Source organism: Scardinius erythrophthalmus, assembly GCF_964197995.2.
Source record: "Scardinius erythrophthalmus genome assembly, chromosome: 1".
NCBI lineage: Eukaryota > Metazoa > Chordata > Actinopteri > Cypriniformes > Leuciscidae > Scardinius > Scardinius erythrophthalmus.
This window is the reverse complement of record NC_138221.1, coordinates 8,199,001-8,221,209: the sequence shown is the minus strand read 5'-3', so window position 1 is coordinate 8,221,209 and position 22,209 is coordinate 8,199,001. Positions and strand designations below refer to the sequence as shown.

Sequence of the window (22,209 nt, the reverse complement as noted above, 5' to 3'; positions counted from 1 at the left end):
TGGTGTTCTCATCATGCACTGGGGCATACATAATTAACAAGGCTGCTTTTATCAATGTTTTTTTTAGCTGTATTTACTGCATCAGCAGTTTAGGTTGTTACATCTGGATGTAATTTAGAGATTTTGGGTTAGATAGTTAAAGTTAATTAGTTAAAATAAATGGACCCCATTGATGGACCCCATTGACTTCAGTCCACTGATTGTCTGGTTACCAACATTCTTCAAAATATCTCCTTTTGAAGGAAGAAGGAAGAAATCATAAATTTACCTCTCCTGAAGTTATTAACCCTCCATTTTATTTAAAAAATTTTTTTTTACATTTTTTTTTTTTTTTACGTGTAATAACTGTGAAAGTAATGCAATTATTAACTGTACTTTCACTCTGAGGGCCCTATCTTGCACCCAGCGCAATTGACTTTGTACACCGACGCATGTATCATTCCTATTTTGCACTCGACGCACAGCAGACTTTTCCCTCCACAGACGCACGTTGGTAAACTAAGAAATACACTTGCGCTCCCCGGGGGCGGTTCAGCGCAAAAGAGGAGGCGTGTTCCGGCGCAAACGTTCCTTGGTGCTATTTTGCAGGTTTAGAAAACAATTCCGCCACTAACCGAAAAAACCTAGTTTAAAGTCAGTGGTGCATGTTATTGATATGCAATTTTAAGGGTGCATGCTTGGCCATAATCAATGTAGGTGTGTACAACACGCATACACTTTGATTCTCTCATCTACACAGAAGCAGCAGTTTTCATTTATGCAAATCACACATTATTACAATAGATAGATAGATAGATAGATAGATGTGAACCACTCCTGGCGCGCGCCTGGCAAATCCGCCGTTATAATAGGAATCCGCTTTAGAACAAGCGCGCCTGCTCTTAAAGGGAATGTGAGATGATGCTCTGATTGGTTTATTTCACATTATGCCCAAACCACACCTATGAATAATGAAGCTACTTCAGACCAACCCATTTTAGATTTGCATCGGGCGCAAGAGTCATTTATCCCGCCGGTATAATAGCAACATCGCCCGAGATCGCCTGCAAAGTTATTTGCGTTTTGCGCTTGATACTTGCGTTTTAGATCGTTAAAATAGGGCCCTGAAACTGTTAACAGTGTGTTGAATATATCAATCACAAGTTTTGATGCATCGAGTTTAAGAGCAACACAACTTTTGAATTTGCTAACATTACCCTGAAAAAAAAATGTGTAGAAATTACTTTGATTGCAAAGGTAAACAATGAGTCCGCACACCAGAAAATGCTCCTTAGCGATTTTAATGATTGCTCACCACGTGTAACTTTTCGGGCCCAAGCCCTTCATCAGACATAAAAACAAGTGGGGAGACAGACCTCCATATATACAGCCATGCATGATCACATGATCACATACATCCATGATTAATCACATGACCAATCAAGTGAAAATGCAATTACATCAGGAAAACAGATAATATATATATATACCAACATTTGTAATACAAAAATACATTAGAAATATATTTATATTAACATTTGTATTGCAAAAATATGTTAGACATATATAAAGTGGCTAAGAAAAGGCATGCAGTGCTTAAAGCATAGCCTAGAAAGTTTTAAAAAATGTCTCTACCACTGTAGGCAGTCGTGATAGATGAGCAAGAATGTAGATACATAAGGGGTACCACAAAGGTGTGTTACATATGTCATATATCAAGTCAGCAAAACGATAACACAACATTTACAATATTTACACAATTACAAAAGATCTTTGAACTCTAGAAATTACTTTGAAACATTTTTTTTCATTTGGAAATGACTAATTACTTGTACATTTCACAAATAATTAAAAAAGAAACAGCTAATTAAACATATTAAAGCTAATTAAATATTTTTTTGAAGAGGAAAGTCTGAAATAGTATTGTAAACTTACACTTAAACTTACTCAGCTTAGAATAATCGTGTTTATGTAAAAAGGAGATTTTCCAAAAAGGGACATGGATGTCTGTATGTGGGATTGTGGGATTGTAAGGATTGCATGGCTGGAGCAAATAGGATCTCTGAGAAAACAAAGGACTTTCTGCATTGACACAAGGCTTGCTGTCTTCCATATCTTTATACACAATAATAATCTTTTATTTTAAATATTTGTCATGTCTGTGTGCTGCCCTGTGTCTGTGTGTGTGTGTGTGTGTGTGTGTGTGTGTGTGTAATAAGCAACAAGCAAAGTGTACATGCATGCGTTGTGGAGCCACCTACAGGCGCACATTACTAACACACTCTTTAAATAACAGAAATAATATGCCAATAATAATAATAATAATAATAATATACAATAATATGACTTTAGAGCAGTTGGTCAATGGCTCTATTTTTAGTTCCTCCCCACATTGAAACACTGTGATGTCCCAGATCCGGCCCACATCTGGCACATGTGGAATGATGATCTGGCCCACATGCAGTGTGGAATGACGGCCCTTGGGACTGCCACTCTGGAGAATAGCGCGGGTGAACAGGCCATGGCTGCCCTGCGAAAGCAAATGGTGTCCCACAGAGCCAGCATCTGCACTCACACCAAACAAGGTTAATGGGATTTCAACCAAACCTGTGTCATGATTCCTCAAGCAAGGATTTTGTTGCTATCTTGCATCATCATGTTGATGAACTTGCTGTTGCAGGAAAACAGAAAATCAACATTATGAAGAATACACACAGTAGCGTCCAGAAATATGAAAGCTTGTTATCGCTGCGACTTGTGGTAACAAGCTTCGTACAGCATGAGATCCAGCAATATTATTATATTATTATAGAGATTTAATGTCTTCTTTTCTCTTCAGTTGATTTCGTCTATAAGGCTGTGTCTGAAGTCAGTTGTAGTTCTTGTGTTTCTGCTCGTCTCTTTTTCTGTTCTCTTCTTTCCTTCAGTGATTCTGCTTGTTAACAGGCTTATTAACGCTGAGATGACTCTATATTTAATATACATAGATTTTTGGCTCAGATAAGGTCCAGTTCTGGTTTATTTCTTTGCTCTTGGCTGACATGTGGCATTGCTATGGCCTGCTTGTGGCCCAGATCTGGCAAACAGGAGCGGTCCGCCCAAGGGCCGTCATTCCACGCTGCATGAGGGCCAGATCATCTTTCCACATGTGCCAGATGTGGGCCGGATCTGGGCCGAAACAATCAACTGCTCTTGAGACAACTTATTTTTTGAGACTACTCTGTCCTCTATGGAGGGGAGAAACAACAACAACAATTAAATAATCAGCTTTAAAGTGTCACACAAGTGGCTCATATTACAGAACCACACAACCTATACAACCAGATGGACTGTCATCACAAACATCACTGCACAAAATCAGAAATTCACCATTTGAGGACAAATACAAGCACAGACCTCAGATCAGTAGTTAAACTCACTCTGTGGGTCATGAGAGGAACTTAAATGAGGAATGCAACCTGAATTTTTTTTTCTCAGTGTTTACACTTTTTTTCTCAGTGTAAATAATAGCTATTAAAATAAATTTAAATAAATAAATAAATAAAAACTCTACACAAGGTTCAAACAATCTCATAATGCTGAAAAAAAACTACATTACATGAGTTTTGACAAAGAAATTGTGATGAACAGCTCATGTTATAACAGACATTGCTTGTAAAGTAACGTTTAAGAAAAGTGTCAGCTGCTATTTTAGCAAAACAAATACCAAATTATTAAAATTGTTTTATAAAAAAAAAAAAAAAAAAAAGGGATAAAATGCTACAAATATTCAGCTCTAAGCAGTTAATTATGGATTTTTTAATGTGGGATGCCTTGCGCTGAAATCTGGGACACTTTGTGTTTGCTGTCTTTATCAGTTTGGCTAAAAAAGAAAAAAAAATGTTCACATGTGGAATGTTAATTACAAATATATAACACAGAAATTGTATTTAAAGGATTTATTACAAATATTTCAGATTTTTGTCAGCAACAATAATAACCATGCAATGGAAGTCAAATATTAAAATAAATTAAACTTTGGAACATGAAATGTCTTAAAAAACTGTTATTAACTTGTTAGCTTCTATAGGCTACTCTTCACATGGAGTTTAGGATGTATTTTCAAAAGCATGCATTAAGCAAATTCTAATGCAAAAAAAAAAAACCTTCATGACAAAAAATAAGCAGCCCTTGCTATTCCAGTATGCCATTGTCCTTTAGTCCAACGTTTTGAACCTGATCTTAAAAAAAAAATATTGCTGCATTATAAGCCCAACATTTGATCAAAAATACATGTATGGCATTTAACTTTCTTAATGCGCATTTTCCTATTTTAGACTGTCCCACATTAGTCAAAACATGCTGTCCCACTTTCGAAACAACCTTTTCTAAAGTGGGACGACAAAGATTGCTTTAAAAAGAAAATATTCTTAACACATTTTAACAATATTATTGCAACATTTGATGTACAAATACATACATCACAAACAATTTAGAACATTGTTTTATTGAACGGATTTAAATTTTAATGTTAAGAGATAACTGCACTGAAGTTTAGGTGTCCCCAGGGTCGTTTGAAGGAATTTGGGGGCCCCAAGCAAAAAGGACATGGAGAAATTAAAAATTAAATTAAAAAACCTAAATTTGAAACCTGGATATACAGAAACAACAAGAGGAACTTCGATGTGTCTGTCAAACACGCATTCATTCATATTACCATTTCTTTGTGTGTGTGTGTAATGCTAGTTGGTATTGTTCAACAGATACCGATAAAGAGCCAACCGAAAGTGACGCTTGTCCTTGAATCTGACGAGCCCTTAATTTGAGAAAGCGGAAGTAAGCTAAAAGCGAAAGCAGAAGTTTAGACGTGGCCTCGTGTGGATGACTGCGGACAAGATCTCTTATGGTCATGATACAAATATTATTTTTTTATAGCTCTTTTTTTTGTGTTTGTAATCTACATTATGTTTATTGTTATAGCAGTACTCCTGGTATTCGCTGATGGTACGTATGATCACTTTACGTTGATACGCGAAAATAGCTTTCGAGTTTTTCTTTCTCATTTATTAAAGCTTTCAGTTTCTCTATTATTTCTAGGCTTCACTGTGCATGGTCCACCAGATCCTCTAGCTGCTCCTCTGGGATCTTCAGTGATTCTGCCCTGTTATGTTGATGAACCTTTACCAATGGAGGATCTGGAGGTGGAATGGAGAAGAACAGACTCAGAGACTTTAGTTCATCTGTTTCAAGATGGTGAGAGTCGAGCAGAGGTCCAGCAGCAGGATTATCAGGATAGAGCTCATTTCTTTACTGATCAGATTCAACATGGAAACTTCTCCCTCCGTCTGGATGATCTGACAGCTGAAGATGAGGGAAATTACACGTGTAAAGTTTACAGTCAGCTGGAGTCTAATGACACTGTGGTTCAAATAAAAGCTGTTGGTGAGTGAGAGACACTTGAATTGTGGTGAAAATTTCAATTTATGTATTTTATGTTTAAACCATTATTCCTTCAGAGAGTCTGCTGGTATCAGGATCGAGTCGCTCCACATCTGCATATGTGGGTGAGGATGTCATTCTGAACTGCTCTGTAGACTCTCACATCAAACCTGAACACATTGAGGAGGTTTCATGGAGAAGAACAGATGAAGATATTCCGTTTCTGCTCTATCAAAACAATGAAGCTTTTCCAGATTCATCAGATGAACAATACAGAGACAGAGTTGAGTTCTTCACTGATGAAATCCCCAAAGGAAACTTCTCTGTCCGACTGAAGAGCGTCAGAACTGAGGATAAAGGGGTTTACATGTTCCAAGTGTTTGCTGGAGTACTTTCAGCCAGTGCAACTGTAGAGCTGGAGCAACTGGGTGAGTCGACAAAACATGGCAAATAAATAATGCAGTCTGTTAACACCAACCTTCTTCAAAGGCTATTGTAAACTATATGGTATTTTAGCTATATTTACTAGGGGTGTAACGGTACACGCATTCGTATTGAACCGTTCAGTACGAGGCTTTCGGTTCGGTGTTCGGTACGCATTTTCAAACCGAACGGTTCGTTGGACCATTTTTCCTGCCGACCAAAATTTCGTTATTTCAAATGTAGGCGGGACCACAACATTGCCCAACATCAAATGTCAAACGTAATGTAAGCGGAACGAAGCTGAGCTACTCGTTATTGTGTGATTGATAGACCGTTTATCAGTTTGGACCAAAGCAGCCGATCTTGATCAAGCGATACTGTTACTACACAGCGCTAATAAGAGATCCAGTACAGAAATCATTTGAATTCGCCACTTAAGTAATAACATCGCTGCGAGATCTAGTGAGAAACATTCACATTTCTCCATTATTAACAGATCAAACAGCGCGTGGAAACCAGGAAGAAACATTGTGCCATGAATTAACTATCCAGTGTCCACAGATCAGCAACATTCACCATGGATTCATGTTTGGCAGGAATAGTAGGCTATAATGCCTTCAAGTAACATTACGTCGGTTTTATTTTGACATTATGAATAAAATTGCTGCCCTCAAATGTTAATCTGAACTAAAATAAACCTTTACTTATAATTACTACAATATTAGGCTACATTTAATTTTTTTCCAAGGAGCTGTTTTGTTTTTTTATGCTCCTAAGAAGAGTAAATTATAGCTCCACCATTGCTCAAAGTAAAAAAAACAATCATACTTTATGTTAGTTTAATAAAAATTAAAAAAAAAAATTCTCTGACATTTCTTTCTTTTTGCTGTATCGAAAACGTACCGAACCGTGACACAAATGTATCGTATTGAACCGAACCGTGAATTTTGTGAACCGTTACACCTCTAATATTTACACTTGGAGCGAAAAGGATCTACATTTTTGTAGACTTGGTGTCAGATTTAATTTAACAGCTAAATTAGCATGAGATCGCAATGCCATAAAAGTGTCATTACACTGTAAAACCTAACAGCTATATGTACTAAATAAAATAGAGTTCTGCACTCAAATATTACTGAATGTTATGTGGACACAATGACTGAAACAGAACTCAAACTGAATGAGTTTTAGAGCATTTCTAGATCCCAGCAAGATAAGTGGATTTTCTCTGTCTACTGTAAAAATCGGCAACATCGTGATTCTACAGCATAAATGTTGTGACCATCAGATAATATGAAGGATTTTCCTAACAGTGTGTGCACAAAATATTTTCATCTATAAAGACTCACACAGACATCAAGAATCAGCATATGAATCTCAACAATAGTGACCATTAAAGAAGGATTCATGCTGCAATTGCATTCTGGGTACTAGCGTAATACAAAACTTATCCGTCGCTCCCAGCATGCATTGCGGCATGAATCAATTTTGAATGGTCACCACTGTTGATATTCATTTGCTGATTCTTGATGTCTGTGTGAGTCAGTTTGATGCCATCGAATTTTTAAAATCTGATTGTCACAACAATGGATCTTACAGGCCTCCTTAAATGTTTTGAGTTAGCTTAACTTATTGGATTTGATTTGACTTTGTGTGTGATATTGTGAGCTAGCAGTAACTGCAAGTGCTCTGAGTTCTTTTAAAGTTTGAGTTTTTACTCAATGTAGTGAAGTTTTATATAAAGTATTTGAATCCAGTGTAAAGTTGAATTGTGCATTAAGAGATATCCTTGTTTTAGTGCACTCGATTAAAATAAGTTCAGAGTACTCATAACTATTGTTTTTTATAAACTCAATTGAATTGAGGTTATCAGTGTCCTCAAATGAAATGAGTTAGCTTAACTTGTTTTGTTTTACAGTTGTAAATGTTACGACGGATGTCTGTGTTTCACAGGTTTCTCTTCTTGGCACATAGCTGTGTTGTTTTTCTGTTTTGTTGCTGGATTTGGAGCTGTACTTCTGCTCTGCTGTCTGATCTACTGCAGATCAAAAAACACAGGTGTGTTTGGAAGGAAAACCTTTTTTATTTCTTGTGATTAACTGTATTAATCTTGTATTAATAAAACTGTATTAATTAACTGGATTAATCTTGGGATTAACTGTCACAGTGTTTTGCTCATTTAACTGTGATTATTCTGCATCTCCTCTCCAGTCGACAGCAGAACAATCTGGAATCTTCAGCTTTCTCTGGTCTTTTTTCCAAATGTCTGTATGTTCTTCGCCTTCATCCTCTGGGGTCTCACTGAAGGTGAGTTTAGGAGTTTAAATATACAGTATAGCACTATAAAGCATGTGGCAGATTTTATTAGTCTTTTTTGTAATTGTGTACAAAATTGCATTTTTTTTGTGATGGGACTTAAATTGTTTTATTTGATCGATATTGTTTAATACCTGTCAATTAATATTCTGTTCCAGGATTTCTCCATGAGACCGTCACTTGCTCTGCTCTGTATATTCTGAGACCTGTTATGTTGATTTGGGCTTTGTCTTATTTAAAGTATCTCCAAGGTATGTTAGAATTTAAAGTTCATTATTATTATTATTTTTGTTAAGGGGATCAGTATATGCAAATTGATGGCAACAAAAAAACATAGCATGACAATTGTCACAGCCACGCCAGGCTCCACCCTCACACAATCACAGCGCACTCCCTCCCCTGAGTACTGATCACACACCTGCACATCATCAGTACTATAATCACCCCCGGCATTTAAGCCTCATTCTCACTCTTTGTCCGGTGTTGTTTGCATCAAGACGCTAACACCGTGCTTACCATTAGGACTCTCCTTGCTGAAACCTCATCATCCCTCTGTTTCTTTTTCCACAGTGCCTGGCGCAGCGGTGAAACCTCCCCCTCCCCTCATCCTAGAGGAGGGTGCCACTTACCAAGTACATAACATCTTGGACTCCCGGCGCCGTGGTGGTCTACTGGAGTACCTTGTGGACTTAGAGGGATACGGCCCCAAGGAATGCTCATGGGTACCCAGAGACGATATACTTGATCCTAACCTGCTCGATCAGTTCCACGCCACCCATCCAGAGAAGCCCGCACCCTGGGGCAGAGGCCCGTGGATCAGGTTTTTCAGAATAACAAGTGAATTGACTGTTTTCACAGTCGTTGTTTATTCAGGTGAGTAAATCCTACACTGTTAGAAAAATCTGTAGAAATTACAGTATTACTGGCAGCTACTTGCCAGTAACTTACTGTAGATTTAAATTGATGTTATTTACTGGCAACAATTTGTTCAAAATTAAATGAACATTAAACATTAACAAGTCTTTATCTTTACAGAATAAAACTAAAATAACATCCTCACGCAAAGCATTCTGGGAACCAAAATCTGAAGGAAAAAAACAGAAAAAGGTTGATGAAGATTTCTGGTTCCCAGAATGCTTTGCATTAGATTGTTATTTTATAATTTTATTCTTTAAAGACAAAGACTTGTTAATGTTTAATGTGCATTATACTTTGAACAAACTGTTGCCAGTAAATAACATAAATTTAAATCTACAGTAAGTTACTGGCAAACAGCTGCAAAACTACAGCAAATTTTTTACAGTGTAATGTTTCACATCAGAGATCATGCTCATTATTCTGACATTAAGTTATTTATGAAATATTACCTGTTTTGCTTTAACTTCATTAGACTTCATTAGACCTAACCTCTCTTTTTCTAAAATCCCGTCGTCCAAACCTGAATATTAAAAATGATTAAAATACAGACAGTGTCTAGTATCCCAGGAATACTTTATTTTTTTATTTTTTTTGCTGTTTACAAAGACACGTGTGATTTCTCAGAATATCCATTACAGTGAAATCTGTCAGAAAGGAGATACATTTAAATGTGGAATGTTCGAAATATTGCTCATTACAAAATAATAAAACTACACCTTATTATAGTTTATACTTTACTGCATGTACTGTAGCCTTTTCTAAAATACCCAAAAATACTAAAATGATGTACATTAGGTGACCTTCACTTTCTTTGATACAGATTAAGTCAATATGGCTTCATTTAACCCCTTAAGTGCCACCACCCCCCACACACGTCGGTAAACTAGAAAATACACTTTCGCTTCTCGGGGCGGTTCAGTGCAAAGAGGAGGCGTGTTCCGGCGCAAACGTTCCCTGGTGCTATTTTGCAGGTTTAGAAAACAATTCTGCCACTGACCAGCAGAAACCTAGTCTAAAGTCAGTGGCGCATTGCGCATGTTATTCTTATGCTATTTTAAGGGCGCATGCTTGGCCATAATCAATGTAGCGTGTGCACAACGCGCATACACTTTGATTCTCTCATCTACACAGAGGAAGCAGTTTTCATTTTTGCAAATCATACATTATTACAATAGATAGATAGATAGATAGATAGATAGATAGATAGATAGATTATTATAAAAGCATATAGCTTACACATTTGTCCAAATTATTATACGCCTGTTTAACCGAAGCTAATTTGGGTGTGTTTCTCCATCCCCAATGTCACTTCTCTGTCTTTTACGGCCGTGACGAGAACGTCGGTCTCCTCAGCTGTGAACCGCTCCCGGCAAATCCGCCGTTATAATAGCAATCCGCCATGGAACAAGCGCGCCTGCTCTTATAGAGAATGTGAGATGACGCTCTGATTGGTTTATTTCACATTACGCCCAAACCACACCTATGAATAATGAAGCTACTTCAGACCAACCCATTTTCGATTTGCGTCGGGCACAAGAATCATTTATCCCGCCGGGAAAATAGAAACAGCGCCCAAGACCCGCCCACAAAGTTACTTGATTAAAATACAGACAGTGTCTAGTATCCCAAGAATACTTTCTTTTATTTTTTTTCCTGTTTACAAAGACACGTGTGATTTGTCAGAATATCTATTACAGTGAAATCTGTCAGAAAGTAGAAACATTTAAATGTGGAGTGTTCGAAATATTGTTCATTACAAAATAATAAAACTACACCTTATTATAGTTTATACTTTACTGCATGTACTGTAGCCTTTTCTAAAATACCCAAAAATATTAAAATTATGTACATTATGACCTTCACTTTCTTTGATACAGATTAAGTCAATATGGCTTCATTTAACCCCTTAAGTAAATTATTATTCATATTTTTATTTTTTAAATATATATTTTCAAAACATGTTGAACTCTAAAACTGCAAGAAGATCAAAGCCAAGATCGGAAACAAATTGTGTTCCAAATTTTAGGTTGATATCTCAAAAAATTAGCTTTCAGTAATTTTGTTTTTTTGGGCGCAGTACCAAACTTTTTCACAATATGACAACCAGACTCCATTTCTGATCATATAAGGGCGCCTCCATTTCCATATGTGGTTTGGAGTAGGTTTCCATATAGCTTAGGAGTATGAAAATATTATTGTTGCAAATTGATAAATTACTGATCCTCTGTAATGTATTTTGAAAATCAGACAACAAAATATGAAAACTAGAGATTGTAAGCTTTCAAATGATATATAGTTTGTCAAGATTAGTTTAGGTTTACTTAAGTAGACATCTGACTGTAGTACTTTTACTTGTACTTGAGTAAAATTTAGCAAGGGGTATCTGTACTTTTACTCAAGTAATGAAGCTGTGTACTCTGTCCGCCTCTGGATATTACTGTTTTAAATATGTAATGGCTGTGGGCCCACTGGTGGGCCGGTGACATTTAAAGTCTGTTTGTTTGGCAAACACTGCACTGTTCTTTAGATTATGTTCTGTTCTTGCTCGGGACATCATTTATCTTGTGTGACGTTTAATTTCTATCTATTCCTCTAGTTCTTTTAACATATGGCTGGAGAAAGAGTGCACTTGACACAAGCATCTTACCTCGTGTAGCTTCTGGATTCAGCTTTGTAATTGTTGTGCTGTCGTGTCTCAGTTGCCTGAGTAACAGTAAGTGTTTCTGCATGATTTGAGAGAGAGAGAGAGAGAGAGAGAGAGAGAGAGAGAGAGAGAGAGAGAGAGAGAGAGAGAGAGAATATATATACAGTTTTTTACAATCACTTTGCTACTATTTTCAGAACCTTGATGTCATTTTTCAAAACTCTAGACACAAAACTCAAAACGGTTATCACTTGTAACACAGGCTATCTAATGTTCAAAACATTGCATTGTGCATTCACATCTTTAAAGAAATCTTGCACTTGCACAATCATTGGTTCAAAAAACAAATTTACTGTGAAATACCATTGAAACATAACTATAGATCACCCACACACAAGCAACCGATAGTTTCACTGTGTTATTGTTCGTACAATCATTAAATATTGTAGAACAAAAGAGGTGATACAGGTTTCATTATGGCACTACATGTACAGTAAATAAATACATCTCTGTAAAAGCACTGCAGTAGTAGAGAGAATACTACAGACACAGTGGAATCATTGAACAAAGTTTGTAATATATTGATGCAAAACACTACAGTACAACCACAGCATAGGTTTATTTGAATCAAAGCAAAAATAATTAGCTATGAAATAGAAAAGAAAAGACAGTACTGTATAATATCAAATGCAGTGTTCCTCAACTTGCTTGCTTGTACTGTAAGGAACAGAACAGGAGTGATTATCTATACAGTGCAGTACTGTCAATACTGTAAATAGTCTGAAGCGGTGGTACAGTATTTGGGACCATAGACTCAGTGTCTGATGAAGCATTATGATAAAATATTAGGCTACATCCGTGGATATTAATTGGTTCATGCTCCATGCTAATTGGTGACAATGAATCTCGTTATCTTGAAACTTTCATGATTTACTGTAAACATGGAAGATTGTTTGTCTGTTTACAACTATGCATTAAGAGTAATGCAACAGTTACTTATCATTTTGAGCAGTTGTATCAATTGATAGTTAGATCATTGTAAGGAAATGAATAGACACTCATTTGAAATGTAATGTGTGAATTGCCTTTTGAAATAGCAGTACTTTGATGTTAAGTTGTGTCATATTGAACAGGTGATTTTTGTTGAATGAACAAATGATCTAAGTTTTATGTGTATTGTATCCAAGCAATTGAGAAAAGGGTTAGAGTTTTGAAAAATGTGCATTTTGATCATTGGTTGTGAGTTTTGTGTCTAGAGTTGTGAAAAATGACATCAAGGTTCTGAAAATAGTAACAAAGTGATTGTAAAAAACTAATATAATTCATTCTTCCATTCATGCTTACTTTTCTCTCACTTTGTTTAGTTTTTTTGGTGGGGAATATTATCTTGTCTGGGTCTCAGTTGTTTCATTTGATCGACTCATTTGGAATTCCCTCTCTAGGTAACACCTGCATACTGATTCCTTCATAATTCATTACAATGATATGCAGCATGCAGTTTTAAATTCCACCTGTTTTTCTGTGTAAAAATCCAGTTGATTATAATTCAGCCAATTTCAGCTCGACATAGAACAGCTTGTAGAAATACATGCTGACATGAATGTGAAAACTGAATTAAGTCATTAAGAGCTCCATAAGAAAACCACTAGACTCTTATTTCAGTAATTCAACATTTATGTTTAAGATCTTCAGAGCAATCCTATGTATTTTAGCTACATGTTATTGACTTTTCTTTTTGAATGGGAAAATAATAGACGTATTCTCTTATTTTAGGATCTTTAATTGTGGAATCTGTTCCACCACTACTGTTGCTCTTCATGCTAGTGTTGCCTTGTCTCCAAGCAGAATTCAAATGTAAGTACATGCTGAAACACATTCTTATCATTGTTGTATAGATGTGGAAAGAGTAAATCCTATAATAATATTTGATACTGTATGAATAGAAATGCACTGCTTATATAAAAATTAATGCGTAATTTATTTGCTAAATCATAATTTAAAGTCTGCATGAAACAGGAGTTGCTATTGACAAAAAAAATTATATATACAAAAATACAAAAATTGAGGGACTTGATGATTAGTGTGTAACTGAATGGAGGCACATCTGATAGTGAGTGGCTTAACTGAATGATTGGCCTTGCATACGTCATAGACGTCAAGTGAATCCTATCATGAGAAGGTGAAGGTATTGTAACGCTTAGTTCCACAGAAGATGAAGACAATCATACAATAACATAAGATTTAATATGATACTTAGAATAAACAGCCAACATATGAAACAGCGTGCTAACACAAACAATGCCAGACAACTGAAGAGTGAACAAGGAGGAACTTAAATACTTAAATACATGGCGATGACAAAATAACGAACAACTGTGATGATGATTACTGTTAGTTTCCATGGTAACTGATGAGTGGCAACAAATGAGAACAAGGAACACGTGACGAATGAAAACGTACTCGGTTACTAACGTAACCTCGGTTCTCTCTAGAAGAGGGAACGAGTATTGCGTAAGTAGCTTACGCATCGGGAAAGTCTTCTTTCTTCGAGATCTGAAGCCAAAAAATTATCCTTAATTTTGTATTCATTGTCAACGCAGTGCAGCAGCCGACAGACCTAGGCAGGCTGTATAAGCGTGCTCATTGGCTGCTCGGCTGCAACTGCTTAAGCCTATCGGTGAGCGCTCTGAACGCGGCAACCAATGAGGGCGCTTCGCGCCCTCCACACCCTTCTAACCGTCAGAATGGGCGTGGCCAGCGTGTATATATTCAGCGCTCACAGGCTAAAATTCTGGTTTTCGCAGTCTGAAGCGCAAAAGCTCGTGGTGCGACACGGCAGGTTACGCAATACTCGTTCCCTCTTCTAGAGAGAACCGAGGTTACGTTAGTAACCGAGTACGTTCTCTTACGAGAGGTTCTCTCGTATTGCGTAAGTAGCTTACGCATCGGGAACCCTTTGTCAACGCCGTGTGCGCCGAGCATCCAGCCCATGAATCCCAGGGGAACCGGGGAAAACACTCTGCTGGGAAATGTGGCCGGTCGGAGAGACGGGCCAGCGTAGTACATGCACTTCATGCAGCATATGAAATAGAGCGGCGCGGCCGGTCTATAAACATAGCAGTACAAACAGTAGGGCCGGCGGAGCGAGCCCATACAGTACATAAGCACTCATAAGGGTAGGAGAAAACGACATAGTCGGTCTCACATGAAGAGAAAAATTCCCGTGCGGCAGAAAATAATGCGGGCGGCCAGCAGCGCGGGCCAGCACCGATAACAGCGCGTAACAGGAAATAGGAAACAGAACGGATCAGCCGGTCTGAGTCAAACACTTCACCCTGAGTAGTTACCAGAATAGCGCCAGCATATGAACGTAGTCTGCACACGGGAGCTGGGCAGAGCATACATGTCACTTATACCGACAATATTTTTGCCTGTAGGGCAGGAACTTCCAGGTTATAAAACCTCACGAATGTAGACGGGGAGGCCCAGCCCGCCGCCATACAAATGTCGTGGATAGAAATTCCGCTGGACCAGGCCCACGACGAGGCCATGCCTCTAGTGGAATGGGCTCTGATGCCCAGAGGGCACTGCAGGTGTTTGGAGGCATAAGCTGCTGCTATCGCGTCCACTATCCACCTGGACAAGCTCTGCTTCGAGGCGGCAAGACCTTTGGTGCGTCCGCCGAAGAAAACAAAGAGCTGCTCTGAACGCCTGAAAGCGGCGGAGCGCGTGATGTAAACTCTCAGCGCCCGGACAGGGCATAGGAGGTTATCACTGTCCCCACTATCGGATGCTGGCAGAGCCGAGAGGGAAATAACTTGTGCCCTAAACGGGGTTCCAATCGCTTTGGGGATGTAACCGTGCCTCGGTCTGAGAATGACTTTCGAGTCATTCGGCCCGAACTCGAGACATGCAGGGCTAACAGATAGCGCGTGCAAATCACCCACTCGTTTGACTGAAGACAGAGCTATCAGAAAAACGGTTTTAAGCGACAGATACTTTAGATCCGCGGATTCAAGCGGTTCAAAGGGAAAAGCCTTTAGGGCCGCCAGGACCAAGGACAAATCCCACGAGGGAACCGAGGGGGGCCGCGGGGGATTCATCCGTCTAGCTCCTCTGAGGAAGCGGATAATGAGCTCATTCCTTCCCATTGCCCGGCCGAGCGTCGTCTCAGCGAACGCTGTAATAGCGGCCACGTATACTTTGAGCGTGGAAGGGGATCTGCCCTTTTTCAACAGCTCTTGCAAGAAGGAGAGCACCCGCGGGACCCCGCATGCGCGCGGATCCAGGTTTTGAGTAGCGCACCATTTAGAAAACACCGACCATTTAGACGCGTAGAGCCGTCTCGTGGAGGGGGCTCTCGACTGCGTGATCGTGTTCACGACCCCTTCTGACAGGTCAACGGGTATCCGTTGATCACCCATGCATGCAGCGACCAGCGCTCTGGATGGGGATGCCAGATCGATCCAGCAGCTTGGGAGAGGAGATCCTTTCTCACCGGGATCGGCCATGGGGGTGAGTGCGACAGCCTCACTAGCTCTGGGTACCAAGTTTGGTTTTCCCATCGCGGGGCTATAAGCAGCACTGAGTGGTGCGTTTCTCTGATCCTCGAAATGACCTGTGGCAACAGGGAGATCGGAGGAAAAGCATACAGCGGAAGGCTGGGCCATGTCTGGGACAGCGCGTCCTCGCTCTTCGAATAAAACTTCGGGCATTGAGCATTGTCTTTCGACGCAAAGAGGTCGATTTCCGCTCTGCCGAATAGGCGCCAGAGAAACTGGACTGTCTGGGGGTGCAGAGACCATTCTCCCGGGGGAATGTTGTCCCTGGACAGTCTGTCTGGACCGACATTCAGGTGGCCCGGCACGTGCGCGGCTCTCAGCGAGCGCAGCGAGCGGTAAGCCCACACGAGGAGGCGTTCTGTCAGCCTGCACAGGTTCCTGGATCTGACACCGCCCTGTCGGTTCACATAGGATACCACGGACATGTTGTCCGAGCGGACTAGCACATGGTGATCCCGTATGAATGGGAGGAAGCGCCTGAGCGCGTTCTCGACCGCTATTATCTCCAAACAGTTTATGTGGAGGCATTTTTCCCGGTCTGACCATAGGCCAAAAGCCGGTTTGCCCTCGAACAGAGCGCCCCAGCCTGAGGTGGAAGCGTCCGTCGAGATAATTTTGCGGTGTGAGATAGCTCCCATTGTCACTCCCCGCTGGTACCAGTCGGCCGCTAACCAGGGCTTCAGAGCTGAAACGCAGCTCTGAGTCACTCTGATGCGAATACCGCCGGAAGCCCATGCTCTGTGAGGCACTCGGGCATTCAGCCAGCATTGTAGCGGGCGCATTCGTAAAAGACCCAGCCGAAGCACTGCTGCGGCTGAGGCCATACAACCCAGTAGCCTCTGAAATGTTTTGAGAGGTACGGTGCTGCCCGGCCGGAGGGACGCGGCCAGGCGTCGAATGCAGCGCGCGCGCTGTGTCGACAGGCGGGCCGTGTACTGATATACCTGACCGTCGAAGGCGAATCTCAAGAATGGCCTGTGACGGGGTATTATCAGGATCTGAAAAGCACGCATCTTTTAGATCAAGAGATATAAACCAGTCCCTCGAGCGAATTTGCGCGAGAATTTGTCTGGTTGTGAGCATTTTGAACGGTCTTCTCATAAGAGCCTCGTTCAAACGTCTCAGATCCAAAATTGGTCTGAGAGCTCCGTCCTTCTTGGGAACGAGGAAATAACGGCTGTAAAAGCCCGACTCGTTCATGGAAGGGGAAACCGGTTCCATAGCCCTTTTGCACAGAAGTGTAGCTATTTCTGCTCGAAGTAGATGTGCTACTTCCCCATTCACTCTGGTCTCGATACGCGCTTGAAAGCGCGGAGGGCGGCGAGCGAACTGCAGAGTATAGCCCTGTTTTACTGTGCTTAGCACCCGTTCTGATGCGCCTGGAATAGTTTCCCACGCTTTTGCGTGTGCAGCCAGGGGCAGAATGGCCTCCGGGCTCCGATCGCCGCTCATCGCGGGCTCGAGAGCTCGAAACGGAGGGGCGGGCGCGGCGCGCGCGCTCTTGGTGCTTAGATACGGCAGATCGCACGCAGCGATAGCTGGCCGTTTTACACACAGTGTCCCGGTGGCTTAAGACGGGGAACATAAAGTGTGAAGCGCGCGAAAATGTTCGTTAGTATGTGTGAGCGCTCGAGGGCGGGCACAGGAGTTACATTCAGGGGCGGGCGCGGCGCGCGCGCTCTTGGTGGTTAGATACGGCGGATCGCACGTAGCGATAGCTGGCCGTCTTACACACAGTGTCCCGGTGGCTTTGGACGGGGAACATACGGTGTGAGGCGCGAAAATGTAGTTCGTATGTGTGAGCGCTCGAGGGCGGGCACAGGACTCACATTTAAAACATGACCGGTCGTGCGAGGCCGTGTGACAGAGCGGGCAGTGAGTAGGTGTGGGCACGGAGAAGTGGACACGTGACCTACTTTTAACACTAAAGCGGCTTTTGCCTGCTTCATGAGAGTGGGCTCTGTGAGAGACACGGGATGTATAGTGCTTGTGTACAGGGGTGAGCACAGAACGTGGGCACATTCACTGTACTAGAAACACATACGGCGTCAGCCGTGCAACCAGACATTATGCTCTTTTGACATTTTTCTGGGTTTCCGTGAGAACGGCGGATGCGCGCAGGCGAGCGGGTAGATACCGGCTCGTTGACTGCGGGGTAAACAGCTGCAGTAGCCGTGGCAACGGGGACTGACAGAGCGTTAAGCTTCGACGGTGGTCCAGCCGCAGGGCTGCGGGATTTAACCGTCTTTTCTTCTCTCGTGTTTAGACGCTCAAAAAATACTCGAGCACCCTGAGAAGGTGTGGTGCGAGGGGCGGGTTCGCTTTCTGTAAGTAAGAAAGACTGGCCGCGAGCTCGCAGAAGCAAGCAGCATAAATTTATTTTCCCCGAGAGCTGGGATCGAACGCGGGTCTCTCGCATGAAAGCGTATGATTCTGCCACTGAGCCACAGGGGAAACACATAGGCTTTCAGTTAGCGCGAGCATATAAAAAGCGACCTCATGTGTCGCGTCGGCGTTCGTTTGCAGGCGAGCGTGTGTTTAAAACAGGCTCGTTTACTGCAAAAGTAATATTTCCAGTCGCCTGAACTTAAGAGGGGACTGAGAAATGTGTGAGGATTGGCGGTTGTCCAGCCGTAGCGAGACTAACACACTCTCTTCTCTTTTCGCCGGTGAGTGAGGCGCGCACGCTGAACGCTGCTCGTGACCGTCCGCTTTGTCATCCCTTGAACGGCGCAATCTGCGCGGCCCAACGAGGGAGAGAGCGGGCTTGTTTTCTGTATGTAAGAAAAACTGGCCGCGAGCTCGGAGAAGCGAACAGCATAAACTTTAACTGCCGCGAGAGCGGGGACCGAACCCCGGTCTCTGGCTTGACAGTCTAGGATTCCGCCACTGAGCCACAGGGGAGAATACATTAGTATATGTCTTGTGACGGCGTTTGATTGCAGGCGAGCGTGTATTTATAGCAGGCTCGTATACTGCAATAGTAACAATTCCAGTCGCCTGAACTTAAGAGGGGACTGAGAAATGTGTGAGAATGGAGGTTATAGTCCAGGCCACGGCGGGACGAAAACACTCTGTTCCCCTTTCACCAGTGACGCGCGAGGACGGAGTAGCTTTCTTGTAACGTAAAGAGAGCTCAGACCGTCCGTTCCTGCCATCCCTTGTGAGCGGCGCAGTTTGCGCGGCTCGAACAGAGGGAGAGGAAACTCGCTCCGAGACCGTCCGCTCCTGCCATCCCTCGTGAGCGGCGTATTGCACGGCTCGAACAGAGGGAGAGGAAACTCGCTCCGAGACCGTCCGCTTCTGCCATCCCTCGTGAGCGGCTTAGTTTGCGCGGCTCGAACAGAGGGAGAGGAAACTCGCTCCGAGACCGTCCGTTTCTGCCATCCCTCGTGAGCGGCTTAGTTTGCGCGGCTCGAACAGAGGGAGAGGAAACTCGCTCCGAGACCGTCCGCTTCTGCCATCCCTTGTGAGCGGCGTATTGCACGGCTCGAACAGAGGGAGAGTACGGGTATCTATCACATTCGCCTCATCTCCTGACGCGGCGGCGGCACGGGCAGAGCCGGCGGTTGAGCGGCCGGGAGGGAGAGAGCGAGAGAGAGCTCGAGGGAGAGGTTCCGGCGAGCTCCTCAGTCACAACAGTCTCCGGTGGTCGCTGCGAGTGGCGCTTCTTATTGCGCGGCCCGGCAGGGACAGGCGGAGCGACAGCTTGGTCGAAAGCTTCAAGTCGAGCCCGCAGGGTCGACATTGAAAACTCTTCGCACTCGGAGAGTGCGGTGGCGGCGTGCCCGCGGCCCAGGCGGAGAGCGCAGAGAGGTGGCGGTCTCCGTAGCTGAGCGGGGCGCGGCACGAGCCGCAAAAACGAGGCGTTTTTACAAAAACGGCTCGTGCTCTTTTAGAGTACACACAGAAACAGTAATAATGTAAAGGATATGTCGCCGGATAGCGTAGCAGGCACGGATGGCTGAAGGCGGCGAAGACGGCCGGCTTCCTCAGGCGCTGTCCTAAGCTTGCCGGTCGCTGGTTTCAACGGCGGCGGCTCTCAAGATCCAGCGATGCGAAGAGCGTCGCTGAAGACAAGAAAATCAGAATTTTAGCCTGTGAGCGCTGAATATATACACGCTGGCCACGCCCATTCTGACGGTTAGAAGGGTGTGGAGGGCGCGAAGCGCCCTCATTGGTTGCCGCGTTCAGAGCGCTCACCGATAGGCTTAAGCAGTTGCAGCCGAGCAGCCAATGAGCACGCTTATACAGCCTCTGCCTAGGTCTGTCGGCTGCTGCACTGCGTTGACAATGAATACAAAATTAAGGATAATTTTTTGGCTTCAGATCTCGAAGAAAGAAGACTTTCCCGATGCGTAAGCTACTTACGCAATACGAGAGAACCTCTCGTAAGAGAACCACAATTAACGCTCTGTTTTCTACAACTTTCACTTAGGAGCAAAAATCTGCCTTTAAACTTGAAAGAAAGAAATGTTTGACGTTTATCGTGATAATTATCGACATCGACTGATATAAAAAAATATTACCGTGATAATTTTTTTGCCCATATCGTCCAGCCCTACACTGGCTTCTCATTTCTCTATCTCTACATATAAATATATATATTAAAGTGCTGGCAAAGTTACACGTTACACAATAATAAGCAGACCACTGCCTGCCCATTCTCTACAAGTCAGATGTGTATGGTTAAATAATGTAATGCATGCTATGTATGTGCATTTATGTGTAAATACAACCCTGAAATAACAGTTTAACCCTTCACTATATTCACAAATAATAATATATTCGCACATTAAGAGGTTATTGGTGGATTTGTCAACTCCGTCACCATCCATTTTTATCATACATGTGGCTTCAGTGTACAATAACTGTTTTATCGAAATTAAATGATCACCAAAAACAAAGGCCTTTAGAGCATCAAAGAGAAAAATGTGATCCACCTGATCGAAAGTCTTCTATGGTCTAATGATAAAAAATCTCATTTCAATCTTGTTATCAAAAGCATAGTCATATATGTCTCTCACTAAATGTAGATTAACTACAATAGATCTATCTTTTATGCAGTAAGATTGATCTTCATGTATGATTTCATGCAATACATTATATAATCTGGTGGCCAAACATTTGGAAATTATTTTGTAGTCTGAACACAAAATGGCCACTGGCCTCCAGTACTTTAACCCCTTAACTGTCACCTCCCTTTTTGAGAATGGACATTAAAATGCACTAGTCAAGCTTAAATGGTTGTAATTCAAGAATGCTTTGGAGTATAGACCTATTTATTGCTGAAGTGAAAGCACCTCAAAAAATTAAAGTATGAAAAAGTTATGGAAGTTTAAATTTACATTAAATCAAATATAATTTATTTAATATTTTTATTTTATATAAAATATGTATTTTACAAAATATGTTTTACAAAAAAAAATACTATAAAATCAAAGCCATATATCTAACCAAGTTGTGTTCCAAATTTGAAGTTGATATCACAAAAAATGAAGTTCCCATGAGATTTTGTTTAGGCGTAATAACAAAAATAGACACCGGGTGTCATTGAATGCCATTTAATTTAACTGTATGCATTCTACCGTAACAAATTAATAAATTTCTGTCCAAATATCACTTCTGTCACAAAATATGGAACCTTGAGTCTCAGACCTTTCTTACAATGTATTTTGTCAAGATTAGACAATATTTTGATCATAAATTATGAAACATAATGATGCCCAAAAGGGGAGGAGCCTGATAAAATCATTTTGAGTACCGTTTCTATGGTAACACAATGTCCAATTTCAAAACAGTTTTCACAGGATGAATTCTGAGATCGTAAGCTTTCAAATGATACCTAATTTATGATAACTACTAAAATATGTAATATAATAAAAAAAACGATAAAAAATATAATATTATATTTTAGAGGATAATATATATATTATAAGATATAAGATA

General features: G+C 41.5%; 2 protein-coding genes across 2 annotated transcripts in view; one reads left to right on the top strand and one right to left on the bottom strand.

Annotated features, from left to right (window-relative positions):
* The window catches only part of LOC308700561 (CD276 antigen homolog), a 1,553,888-nt gene that overhangs the window by 1,110,755 nt on the left and 420,924 nt on the right, over positions 1 to 22,209 (bottom strand). The gene's annotated exons all lie outside the window — the stretch shown is intronic.
* On the top strand, positions 4,803 to 11,790 carry LOC308687039 (uncharacterized protein; the record flags this gene model as incomplete). Its single annotated transcript, XM_081359249.1, has 8 exons — positions 4,803 to 4,962; positions 5,056 to 5,400; positions 5,475 to 5,825; positions 7,774 to 7,878; positions 8,032 to 8,127; positions 8,295 to 8,387; positions 8,707 to 9,009; positions 11,651 to 11,790. The coding sequence occupies exons 1-8, from the start codon at positions 4,923 to 4,925 to the stop codon at positions 11,788 to 11,790; spliced, it is 1,473 nt and encodes a 490-aa protein (XP_081215375.1). The 5' UTR covers positions 4,803 to 4,922.